The 13,490-nt window shown below is 42.9% G+C and overlaps 1 protein-coding gene across 1 annotated transcript in view; it reads left to right on the top strand.

Moving 5' to 3' along the window:
- CSMD1 (CUB and Sushi multiple domains 1) overlaps positions 1–13,490 on the top strand; it is a 2,093,217-nt gene that overhangs the window by 594,418 nt on the left and 1,485,309 nt on the right. Inside the window, exon 3 of the mRNA XM_075063712.1 lies at positions 9,942–10,054. Coding sequence (XP_074919813.1) covers positions 9,942–10,054 — 113 coding nt within the window. The remainder of the gene's footprint in view (positions 1–9,941; positions 10,055–13,490) is intronic.

Here is a 13,490-nt window from a genome sequence, read left to right as displayed (position 1 = left end):
CAGAGAAATTGAAACCTCTGTATCAGGTATCTGTCTCCCTCACGGGAAGGCAGGAACGGGGAAAGACAAAGCCAAGCTGTTGGTATTTTGCATCTCAATTGTCCTGAGGGAAAAGAACGCTTATCTCTTGGGAAGCAAAGAAACCGGTTATCTGGAGGTCCCCCCAGGGGAGGGTTGGGGACACCAGAGAGAGGAAAGGGGGTCAGGCCATATCAATTCCTGACCTGGTGGCAGCCTATCAGATCTAAGATGGAGATTAAGCTTAGAGGACTTCATGCTAGTACCTTATATTTGAACGCTAAGGTTCAAATCGAGGAAGATTACTATGACAGTAGTGTTACTTTGCAAGAGTATTTCATGTTTTTATTGAACTTCTCTGTGTGTATAGTATGAACATAACATTTGTAACTGGGCTCTTCAGCCTTAGATTAGTCTTGCAAATCCAGGTCCCTGATAAGAGACCAGACTGTGACCAGAATCTGGAACAAATAGCTCAGATACTACTAGGGGACCCAGAATTAACCCCTGACAAAGCAGTTGGAATTTGCTATGCAATAGAAATCATGCAGAATGAAGCCTATGGTACACGGACAGTGCTCTGATATTGTAGACATGACTGAGAATCCAAAATAACCACAGGAAAAAGGATATGAAGCAGAGAGGCATGTGGAGCTCAAAGTGAGAGTCAAGCAAGAACAGTGCACAGAGCTGTACACACTTTAACAACCAGGACAATGCCTGGCATATATAGGAAAAGAGACAAGAAATGCGATGGATTATATCGCTTTGCAAGCACCAGTATTTACTGTGTGGACAAAGAGGTTGACCACAGCACCACAAGCTCAAATGAGGTTTTCATAGGAGAAAATTAGACACCGTAGCAGGAGAAGATGAATGGATTGTCAACTTGAAAGCAATGTGACTTGGGGTCCTGGGAGCTGCCACACTTAATGAACATGACACAGTGTTCATCACTGATATAAACGAGTGGTTGCAAACAGCAGTGTTGTCACATTAGGTTGCCCCATGGTCTTATTTTGTTGTCACCCCAGACAGACAAATAGTGATAAGGATTAGGCAACACAGCTTCTCCGACTTCCAGAGGGGAGGAAGATAAGGGACAGTGAACTGGCTGTTTTAACTGAGAAGGTCTCAGTCAAGCAACTGCCACCACTGGATAAGACAATCAAGCCCAAGGACATACCATTACCAGAACAAATAGACTCACTTCCTCCTGAACCAGTAGTGTTGATATGTCAAGGAAGACCTCGTAGTCTAAGTGACAGTGGAAGACACTTTAGAGTTTAATTGAACGCTGATAGCAAGTTCAGTGCTAGCCTGGTTATAAGTATTTAGAATTGTGTGTTACATAAAATATTGGTTCTTGACTGTTAAATTTTGGCTGGGAAAGGAAGAAGTGATATTGGGCACTGTAGCTTTAAATGATTTAGCTTCTCACATAGGAAGAGTGAGGAGAGGACATTGCAGAAACTCATAATCTGTTTTGAAGAGGCACGTGGAGTTGTGTCACTGAATAAAGAGGATTGCCTTCAAGCACGTTGGTGATCAGTCACCTAGCTGGTAGACAAGATTAAGGTTTGGGCCTTAATCCAGTTCTATGTCCATGTGACTCCAATTATTTCAGCTTGTTAAAGTCAGGGCCGGCTCTGGCTTTTTTGCTGCCCCAAGCGCAAAAAAAAAAAAAAAAAAAGTAGGAGGAAAAAAAAAACACAGCGCGGCCGGAGCTGCAGGCAAAGCAGGGTAAAAAAAACAAAAAAACCCTACAGGGCAGCCGGAGCCAGAGTGAAAGGGGACTCCCTGTACTGCAGAGTGCACGCCCAGTCTAATGGGGGGGGAAAGAGAGACGGGGAGGCAGCCAGGGCTTCAGCGGGGCACTCGCCCCGTGGCCCCAACTGCCGCGTCACTGCCAGGAGAGCTGTGTGCCTCTCTGGTCGGCTGGGAGAGAAGGACGTGGGTTGCAGGGCGCAGCTGCAGGGCGCTCCCCTCCTCCGCCCCCTACAGGGCAGCCAGATCAAGGAACCAAAAAAACCCAAACCTGCCGTGCCACTCTAGGATTGGGCGGAATGCCGCTGCGTACAATCTGCCACCCCAAGCACAAGCTTGCTCGGCTGGTGCCTGGAGACAGCCCTGGTTAAAGTGGAGGAACACAATGGAGAACCAGGCATGTTGTTCCTGATTCTCTTTTCATTTATACTGGTGCAATTCCAGAGTAACTCTACTAAAGAAAGTTTTCAACTGGTGTGAAATCAAAATCAGGGCCATTATTTTTATGTTTGATTACTCTATTGTAGTTTGCATAATTTACTTATCTTGGAAATAAAGTATTTAATGTTTGTTACTTTTTGTATTAATCATGTTGTACAAAAAGAATGCATTTTACGGAATCACTCTTTTTAGACTGAATTATTAAATAACATGGAGGTTACCTGGTGAATGTGATAAAGTAACACAATAGAGAAACTTAATTCTGCAGTGAAGACATAGCCTAATTTGGGTTATCTGCCCTCAGGTTAACTACTCTTGAGTTAGCCTAGCTCAAGTGAGAGCAACCACACTGAAATAACACTTAACAGCATACAGTGATTGTGGAGACTCTGATTTGTGCTAAATTTGAGCTGTCGTCAGTACCCCCAGCCAATCTGAGTAAAAAGCACCACCACACTCAGGTCAAGGACTTTTGTGTGTGGAGACTAAAATCAGGGGCAACACTTGACTTAAGTGTGAGTTAACTCTCCATTGAGGACAAGGGCTTATCAATTCACTTGATCATTGCCTGTTAGGTTCACTCCGTCTGGGGCACCTGGCATTGGCCACTGTCGGTAGACAGGATCCTGGGCTAGATGGACCTTTGGTCTGACCCAGTATGGCCCTTCTTATGTTCTTATGAAATCTGAATACTTTTACTGGGTTTTGAAAAAAAAAAAAGGCTAATTTGTTTTTACATAATTTCACTTGTCTGATGTAATAGCACAGAGCCATCAGGAAGGGCATCAGTAAGGGTATATCAAGTGGGGTCCTGCAGGGACAAGGTCTGGATCTGGTTCTATTCAATATCTTCATGAATGATTTAGATAATGGCATAGAGAGTACACTCAGAAAGTTTGCGGATGATACCAAGCTGGGACAGGCTGCAAGTGATTTGGAGGATAGTATTAAAATTCAAACTGATCTGGACAAACTAGAGACATAGACTGGAGTAAATAGGATGAAATTCAATAAGGACAAATTGAAAGTACTTTACTCAAGAAGGAACGAACAAACAGTTGCACACACACAAAATAGGAAATGACTGCCTAGAAAGGAGTACTGCAGAAAAGGATCTGGGGCTCATAGTGGGTCACTTTTGGGTGGGGGAGGGGGAAGCATACATCATTCTGAGATGCATTAGCAGGAGTGTTGTAAGCAGGACACAAGAAGTAATTTTTCCACTATCCTTTGCCCTAATTAGGCCTCAGCTGGAGAATTGTGTCCAGTTCTGGGTACAACATTTCAGCAAAGATTTAGACAAATTGGAGAAAGTCCAGAGAAGAGCAACAAAAATGATTAAAGGTCTAGAAATCATGACCTATGAGGGAAGACTGAAAAAACTGGGTTTGTTTAGTCTGGAGAAGAGAAGACTGAGGGGGGACATGATAATAGATTTCAAGTACCTAAAAGATTATTAAAAGGAGGAGGGAGAAAAATTGTTCTTGTTAACCTCCGAGGATCAGACAAGAAGCAATGGGCTTAAGTGCATCAAGGTGGTTTAGGTTGGACATTAGGAAAAACTGCGTGTCAGGGTAGTTAAGCACTGGAATAAATTGCCTAGGGAGGTTGTGGAATCTCCATCACTGGAGATTTTTAAGAGCAGGTTAGACAAACACCTGTCAGGGATGGTCTAGATAATACTTAGTCCTGATCTGAATGCAGGAGACTGGACCAGAAGACCTCTTGAGGTCCCTTCCAGTCCCACGATTTTATGTTTCTATGGTTATTCATAGGGAAAAGGATGTAGTAGGAAACTTTGCCTAAGGGCCATTCCTGCAACTTGTTTCTTTGAAGTAAGAGAGGCTCCACATAATTTCAGGGTGCCCTTGTGTGGAGCTCATTTCAGGATGGGACCCTTACTGTGGATGACTGTTCCTCTCTCTTTGTAGGTGAACTGGACACTTCGATATGACTCACGTCATTGTGAGTGCCTCCAAATTTAATACAAAATGAAAACCAATTCGTTCTCTCTTCCCTTCCCATGCCACATCCCCCCCTGAAGTAATAGCTGGGAAGATAGCAAACAATCCTCATGCCCAGATTTATTAAATGGAGAAAAAAGCATAAAACCCTTGTCTTTTAAACTTAGGTTTAATTCAGGATTCATGTGCCATTTCTGTACAGGTTAAACCACCTACTGCTGTATGCTGATAGACAAGTCAATCAGGTATATTCTGCATATGATTTTTTTTCCTGTTCCTGAACTATGTTTTGAAGATGTGTGATGGTAAAAAGGACGTTTGTTTGTTTGTTTTAACATTTCAAGGTCTGGGTATAACAAACCCACACTCCTGCTCCTTTAACCGGGCACTATACAGTATGTGATTTTGTGTATGATAAAAGGAATGTGCAAAACGTTGTGACACCCAAAGTAAGCAATAGCTAACAAGTGGAAGGGTTCTTATGGGGAAAAATGTCTGTTCTTTCTAGATCTGAATTTTGTGATATTAAATCTCATTGCCTACAGTGGTTTCCCTACAAAATATTCTGAAGTATTTCTAATGTATTTTGTCCCGCTAATTTGTTGAATGGCAGAAGTACAACATTCTGTACTTCTGGGCCAAACCTTTCTTAAAACCCTTTAAGGAGTAATACAAAGTGTGTGTGTTTGTGGGGGAGGGAGAGAAATATATGCAAAGCTGGCACAATCTTTTCCTTCTAATCTTACCATGTACCTCATCTTCATAGGTGCAATACAAGCCAACCTGCAATGAAGGGGGTATGTCTGTTTAAGGGGATATTTTTTACCCCTTGAAAATCAATTTCGATTCTGCTCTTTCACCATGAGGTGTCTGAATAGAGATCAAACCATTACTGTCTCTTGGGAGAAAATTGCATCACTTGCATAATATTCAGTTTCAATAGGGAAAAGTTTCATTTCTGTTGAATTTTGGTCTACGGTGTTCTGAGAAGCCATAGGATCAGTCAGCCTTGTTTTATTATTCTGTGGGTCTGTCATGGTACAATTCCCCACTCTGAACCTTAGCGTCCAAAGATGGGGTACCAGCATGAATTCCTTTAAGCTTAATTACCAGCTTAGAACCTGTAGCGCTGCCACCAACCAGGAATTCCAGTGCCTGGTACACTCTGGTCCCAAAGCCGTTGCCTCGGGTAACTCGCCAAAGACCAGACCCTCTGAATCTTTAAACTACATCAGATAAGTAAACCCTTCCCCCACTCGTTTTGCCGTCTCCCTCTAGGCTATCCCTCCCTGGGGTATCCTGGCAAGGTGTCCTGGTGATCCAGAACTCCTTGAACACAAATACAGAGAGTGGAAATTCACACTTCCTCCCTCCTTCTTTCCTCTTTTGGCGAAGGAAATATCCTGACAGCACGAGAGAAATTCAGCCTTTCCTCTCCTCCCTTTGGCCGTCCGTTTCATCCTACCGGGTTTTATATTCCCTGTTGAATCCAGATCTGCTGTCCCTTGGGGTCGTTCAACACCCGAATAAATAAAAACATATCATAGGTTGCTGTAAACTCAGAATGAGCTTTTAATTAATAGTAGAGAAAAACCTGAAAATGATTTTTGTACATTAAGAATGGATGATACAGTTTTTTAGCTATATGGACACTGGGAATACCCTCCCAGCCTAAGTATTCAAGTACAAATGAAAATCCTTTCAGCAAAATACAAATTTGAACTCCTTCCAGCCAAATGCACATTTGCAAATAAAGAAAACAAACATAAGCCTAACTTGCCTTATCTACGTAATACTCACTGTTCTGAATTGATAAGAGCCTGTATTGGAGAGAAACCTGGTTGCACATCTGGTCACTCTCAGAACCCAGAGAGAACAACCACCAAACACTAACAGCACACACAGAAACTTCCCTCCCTCAAGATTTGAAAGTATCCTGTCCCCTGATTGGTCTTCTGGTCAGGTGACAGTCAGGCTTACTGAACTTGTTAACCCTTTACAGTCAAAAGAGATATAAAGTACTTCTGTTCTATTAACTCCTACTAGCTGTTTATGACAGGGTCAGTGTGATATTTTTCCCCATGTATTCTCCTTTTTCCCTTAAATTTCAGGAAATATTAAATTTGATCCACAAGCTATTAGAATAATAGAATCATAGACTATCAGGGTTGGAAGGGACCTCAGGAGGTCATCTAGTCCAACCCCCTGCTCAAAGCAGGACCAATTCCCAATCATCCCAGCCAGGCCTTTGTTAAGTCTGACCTTAAAAACCTCAAAGGAAGGAAATTCCACCACCTCCCTAGGTAATCCATTCCAGTAACATTTTCATCATACTGACAATAATACTTATGGGAATTGGTGCCAAAACACTAAAATAAAACTTTAACTGTTTTGGACGAAAGGGAAAGATTGGTGCACCAGATCAAAAATGTATTTCCAAACATCAATAAAAAATAATTGTATTGTAGTCATGACAGTGTACTCTAGTACTATTATAATTATTACTTATCAAGTTTATTACATAAAATAAGAAACAATCTCTACCCCCAAAGAGCTTGCAATCTAAATAAAGAAGAGAAAGGGTAGGGGAAAAAAAGAGAATATACAAGAGAGCCAACAGTGTGATGGTAGCAAACATCACGTTAGCTCCATTTTAGTTTTGGTTTCCATTTGTTATATACAGCCTTTTAGTGGGCTTATGTCAGGAGGGGATTAGCGAGGTGCAAAGACAAAGAAATGGAGGAGTCTGGAGACCATGGGGGATTGAGGGTGGGGAGGGAAGAGAACAAATATTTGCTTCAAACTGTGCAGAGTGAAAAGTGCAGAAAATAGTGTGATGACATCACCAGTGTCCACCAGTCCCTGCCTGAACTGTTTTCTGCAGCTGCCTTGTGCTGGCTCCATCTCTGGCGGGCTTCTCACTGCAATTTCTTTCCAAAAGCCCATAGGGCTGTGAGAGGGGCAAAATGTCCCATGGCTCCAAGTAGGCCTGGAGGTGGGATCTCCCGTGAACAGTTCTGGCCCTGGGGTGCTGCATGAGAGGGTGGCCCCAACTGAGTCCCATTATGCCCCTCCTACAGTGCATTTGTACTAGAGGAGTACAATGTTATCACAGCTTTGTTTCTCTCTCTGTCCATGTATTATTAACTATGTATTAAGCTATGACAGAACTATGAAACCCATTTCTGAAAAAAGTCATGGGGAAACTTCTAAAGGCACAAAGTGCAGTTAACCACCCAGCTGCTTACTCTCACTAATTTTAAAAAATATATAAACATTTGTTTTTCATGGTGGATTATTGCCAGAAGACTGGCAACATTTCTTAAGGTTGGTGTTGAACAGAGGGTGGTGGGATGATGCTTAGTCCAGCTCCTTTGAAGTCGATGGAATCCTTTGTACCGATTTCATTGACACTTGAATCAAGCCCCTTTTGCACAAGCTCGAAATTATCACATCATCTAGCACTAATTTTGAGTAACCAAGTATTTGCACTTTATTTTTCTAAGATTTCCTTCATCAATGGCTATTAGCCAGGATGGGCAGGGATGGTGTCCCTAGCCTCTGTTTGCCAGAAGCTGGGAATGGGTGACAGAGGATGGATCACTTGATGTTTACGTGTTCTGTTCATTCCCTCTGGGGCACCTGGAGTTGGCTACTGTCAGAAGACAGGATACTGGGCTAGATGGGTCCTTGATATGACCCAGTATGGCCGTTCTTATGTTCCTAACCTGGCATGAAATGAGTATGACAGTGAAACATATTTCTTAGTGTTTTAAAATATAAAAAGGATGGCAAAACAAAGTTTTAGTCATTTTTTCATCCTTTATTTGGTCCTTATCTATATCAAAATATTGGTATTGGTGAGCAGCCCTTAGATCTCAAAATGAATGTAAAGAGTTGCTACTTGGTAGCAAGCTTATGTTAAATACTGATATTCATAAGAAGGTGTGAAGGCTAATTAGACAAGAGGGACAAGTCATGTTTATCTAAAGTCGTAAAACGACTGTTCTATTAACTTTCTACCAAGCTGACTTCTATAGGTGTAGCAAGTAAACAGCCAAGAATACAAACTTACATAATTTTGTTGGTATTATTTAGCATATGTATTAAGAGGAAAGAATACTTTTGAATATTTATCTGAAATGTGTCTTATAACATGACAAACATTTGAAGTATATCTGGAGCTCTGACTTGTGTGCACTACTTTTTCCTTGTATTAAGGGAATCTGAGACTTGTCTCTATTATGTCTTTGTTCCCAATAAAAGCAGCAGAGAGTCCTGTGGCACCTTATAGACTAACGGATGTATTGGAGCATGATGCATGCATCCGACGAAGTGGGTATTCACTCACGAAAGCTCATGCTCCAATACACCCGTTAGTCTATAAGGTGCCAGAGGACTATTTGCTGCTGTTACATATCCAGACTAACACACCTACCCCTCTGATACTTTATTCCCAATGTTCGTCTTTATTAATGTTTTGCAGGATTATACTTAATTTCTTTAGCTGTGTTAGAATTGATTTCACTGAAGAATCATTTTAAAATTTATGTATTTATTTATTAAGCACTAGCAATATGACCACAACTGCATAAGACACAGAGAAATTGGTGACTGCAAAAGCAATGACTAGTATGGCAAGGGGCACACTAAAAGAACCTTGATATATAGACAGATGGTCTCTGTAGTCTCAGTAGACAGGTGTCGCCAAACGGATACAGTGAAAGATTCTATTTTTGAATACTTGTTTTGGGGTGTGGGAGGATAATTGGAGGGGCAGTCAGTAGGCTAAGAATGGGCTGCTGGACAACCAGACTGCTGTTACCTGGCAGGTACTGCAAGCTCAGTGCCCAGCTGAGCAGAAGCTTTGATTTTCACTAGCTCAGCCTGCACTATTGAGTTCCCACTCACTCACCAGACTAAAACTCAAGCCTCTTCCAAGAAAGTAGAAGGGCAAGAGGAGTCCTACAACCTTGATGCGTGGAGAGAAAGAAAAGGGAAGAATCCCTGTCTCCCCACTTACTATCCCTCGGTTTTTCTTAGACTGCAAAAGAGAGAGAGAGAGAAGACTGCCTGCTATTGCGGGCTCTCTGGGAGTCAGATAATAGATTTCTCTCTTCTTTTGATTGGGAATTGGATAGGAAGGAACTCCCAGACTATTGAAACACTGTGTTAATTTACAGCTCTTCTGCTCACCAGCTCAGCCCTGAAAAATGGATTCTCAACAGCTCTCCACCCTCAGTCTAGGCCCTTTTCCCCAGCCACAGTTAAATTGCAATAGCTAGAACGAGTGCCCAAGGTGAGACATGGGTATAGGATGGACTTTAATGGGGTGAGTGAGGTGGGGATTTAAGGCATGTGGAGGTCAGAAAATAGTTTGGGAAAGAAAGAAGAGGAGTGAATGAGAGAGGGAGGAAAATAATGAAATATAATTTCTTTTCTTTAAAAACTGTACGTAGATTCTTCTGGTATACCTGGTCATATGAGAATCCATAGGTGAAAGAAAAGAACATAAATTCTCTAGAAGTTGGCCATGCTTAATACTATGTGTTAGTATTTGCAAGGAGTCTTTAGGATACTAAAGCAATAGTATCCACAAAAATGTTGGCGTTCCAAATGTCTGGCTATATTATCACAGTGGTATTATACACAGAAACATCATGAGAGATTCCAAGTTATCATTAATTTTAAAACTACTGCTTATTTATTTTTTATTATTTATAACATTGGTGGGGTTTTTTATTTGTACAGGTTGTCTGGATTTCAGCTGCCATCATCTATTGTGAGCACAGGATCTATCCTCACACTTTGTTTCACCACAGACTTTGCTGTGAGTGCTCAAGGTTTCAAGGCTATCTACGAAGGTAAGATCTGCCTCTTTTTATCCTCGGAAGTTACTTGGAGAGTTATTGCAGGACCTCATTTTGAAGTAGGTTTGTTTTGAACTGTTGGTTGGACCTCAGGGTCCTCTATTGAGACCTTGAATCCAAAATTACAAATACACTATGACTTTTCTGTATTCCAACATGTCATTCATAGACGTAGTCTTTATTTTTAAATTGTGCATACAATCAATGGTGAAACTGAGTGCTTGAATCCATACCGGTTTGAGACGATGGTTCCAAAAATGGGTCCTGAATTATATATATTTTAAAAATTAGAATTTTTTTTTGTCTTCAACAATTACTTCTGAAAACTTTTTTTCAAACGCTGGATGTGGGATATAAAAAAAATGGTCTGGATGCTAATTTGATCTTGAGAATTAGTATGAGAATCTTTGCTTATGGATAAAATGCTCACATTTAGAAGTTGAATGGTGTTGATATTAGAAAACAATGAGACAAATAACAAAGGAGTCAATGTGAAAGATGATAAAAAAGTTTGAGAATTCTGCATTTGTTGACAAGGTAGGGCCAAGAACTTTGTCTGCCATTATCTACTATGTACTTAAGTTTTAGGCTCTTAAAGCAGGAGTAATGGTATTGATATAATAGCTTTGACTCTTACAGGAAGGCTAATACTCCTCTTTTGATTTCTACATTTTGAAGCTGTTATCAGATTCAGTGGTATACAGTAAATCACTTATTATACTGAGCTGAATTACTAATTTTTAATTTAAATACTTCTACATAGTTAAAGTTGTGACAAGCTTGGTTTTGGATCCCTTTCTCCCAATCAAATTTTGCAAATATGAAACCAGTCTTCCTGCAATTTAACAAGTTTAGACTTCTGAAAGAGGAATTTATTTCAGAAACATTTGGGACAATAAGTTATTTATCAGCTACTACAGTATAAAAAGTCTGATTTTCACCTTTGCTGTGTGTGAAATATACCTCAGAAATGGCTTGGCCTTAGGAATTTGGCCTTGGTCTATTCTTTCTAAATGTGGTGGGATAATTTTAGTTATTCACAATGGATAGTTGTTGTTTTTCACATGTGCCTAAATCCTATTGATTTAGGTTTATAAGTTATTTAGACACTTTTGAAAATTTTACGTAATTCTTATTCAAAAGTTTGATAACCCTGGAGCATTTATTCTGTGCTTTTATGGTGGACTTCATTATATTATCTATTGACTAGTAATATTTCACTCTCTCTCCTAGACTAGTACATACCTTTCCCATGTTAATTAGACACCTTGTGACATTAATTCTGGGTGGGATTTTCAAACGTGTTATCTAAGGTTTTGTTGCTGTGACAGTGTACTATCTGAGCAATAGCTTGAAGTCTTCAGTTTTGTTTATATAGGAATCAGATGTCCAGCTGTCATTACTCTATTGATAGCTGAGGGATACTAGAATGAATTTAATTTGGTGTTTGTGTCTTGAGAGCTGAATTAGAGGCCTAGTCTACACTAAATGTCTTTTAGCTAAAATTAATCCCTGGTGCAGTTTTGTTGGTAGCTGGGGGCACTAGTGTAAATAAGGTACTAACAATCATCAGCACTTTAATCACCATTTTACCTGAGCTATCTCTAAACTGGATTAGATGATCCAGCCCCACCTTTCTACACTAGCATTCCCCTCATGGATCTCACTAGTAAAGCTGTACCAGTATTAATCTTAGTAAGAAATTTTAGAGGGAAAAAGACTAGACACATCCTTATGGCCCATGTAGATACATCCTTATGGCCCATGTCAGGAGCTTTTCTAGGGGAGTCAAATACAAATCTCAAAAATAGAAGCTATGCCATGGTTGCCTCAGCTGCAAGTAGATCTTTGAATACCTCCCCTTCCAGCAGCTGCACTTGAGTCTATCCCATCCTTGCATGAAAACTATGCCCTCTGTTTATCCAGTTGAGACATAGTAGGCTATTCAAAGGAACTTCTCTTGATTGTCTGCAAGGAAAAGATACACAGAGCCCTAGGCTGTAATATAATGACACTACTTGCTGGCCTGTTTTCTTATAAAACCCCAGTAGGAAGGGATGTAAATAACACTGACATAGATGGTGCTGCTCCCTGGTTAAACACAATTGTAGTCTTTTAAATTTATTGCTGTAAAAAATGGGACTGTTCATGAGGTCTACACTACTGCTTAAGTCAGGGGTGGGCAAACGTTTTGGGCCGAGGGCCACATCTGAGTGGGGGAATTGTATGCAGGGCTGGGACAGGGGGTTGGGGTGTGGGAGGAGGTGTGATGTGCAGGAAGAGGCTCAGGGCAAGGGATTGGGGCAGAAGGGGTGCGGAGTGTATGAGGGGGCTCAGCGAAGGAGGTCGGGATGCAGGAGGGGTGCAGGGTGCAGCAGGGGGATCAGGGCAAGGGTTTGGGGCATAGGAGTGGTGTGGGGTATACGAGGGGGCTCAGGGCAGGGGGTTGGGGTGCAGGAGGGGTGTGAGGTGGGGCGGGAGGCTGGGGTGCAGAGGGGTGCAGGGTATAGCAGAGGACAGGGCAGGGGGCTGGGGTGAACGGGTTCAGGGTGAAATGGGGCTCAGGGCAGCGGGTTGGGGTGCAGGAGGGGTTCAGGGTGTATGAGGGGGCTCAGGGCAGGGGTTTGGGGTGCAGGAGAGGTGTGGCATGTATGAGGGGGTGCAGGGCAGGGGGTTGGGGTGCAGGAGGGGTGAGGGGTGTATGAAATGGCTCAGGGCAGGGGGTTGGGGTGCAGAAGGGGTGAGGGATGTGGCAGGGAGCTCAGGGCAAGATGTTGGGGTGCAGGAGGGGTGTGGGGTGTGGCAGGGAGCTCAGGCCAGGGGGTTGGGGTGCAGGAGGGGTGCGGGGTGTATGAGAGGGCTTAGGGCAGGGGGTTGGGTGCAGGAGGGGTGCAAGGTGCAGGCAGGGGGTTCAGGGCAGGCAGTTGGGGGGTGGGATGCAGGTGGGGTTCGGGCTCTGGGGTGGCAGTGGTGTGCACCGGGGTTAGGGCAGGCTCCCTGCCTGCCCTGGCCCCACACTGTGCCATTCGAGGAAGCGCTGCGGCCTCTGGGGGGGGCGGGCAAGGGCTCCACAAGCGCTGCCCTTGCCGTGTCTCCAGGTACCTCCCCCGAAGCTCCCATTGGCCGCGGTTCCCCATTCCCGGCCAATGGGAGCTGCAGTGGGCAGTGCCTGGAGGCAGTAGCAATGCATGGAGCCCTCCGCTTCCCTGCCTAGGCCTGCAGGGAAGTGGTGCCAGCCGCTTCTGAGACCGGGGCTCTGCGCCACAGGGTCAATCTGGTGGGCCAGATCCAAAGCCCTGAGGGGCCAGACCCTACCCGCGGGCCCTAATTAGCCCACTCCTGGCTTAAGTAAATCTAATTTATGTCGCTCAGAGATGTTAAAAATCTCCCCCTCCCTTCCAAGCAATGCATGTTTCACGCTGTCTACACT

This window comes from Chelonoidis abingdonii, chromosome 3, assembly GCF_003597395.2.
Source record: "Chelonoidis abingdonii isolate Lonesome George chromosome 3, CheloAbing_2.0, whole genome shotgun sequence".
NCBI classification, from domain to species: domain Eukaryota; kingdom Metazoa; phylum Chordata; order Testudines; family Testudinidae; genus Chelonoidis; species Chelonoidis abingdonii.
The sequence above is the reverse complement of the archived record's forward strand: the minus strand, read 5'-3'. Positions and strand labels throughout refer to the sequence as shown.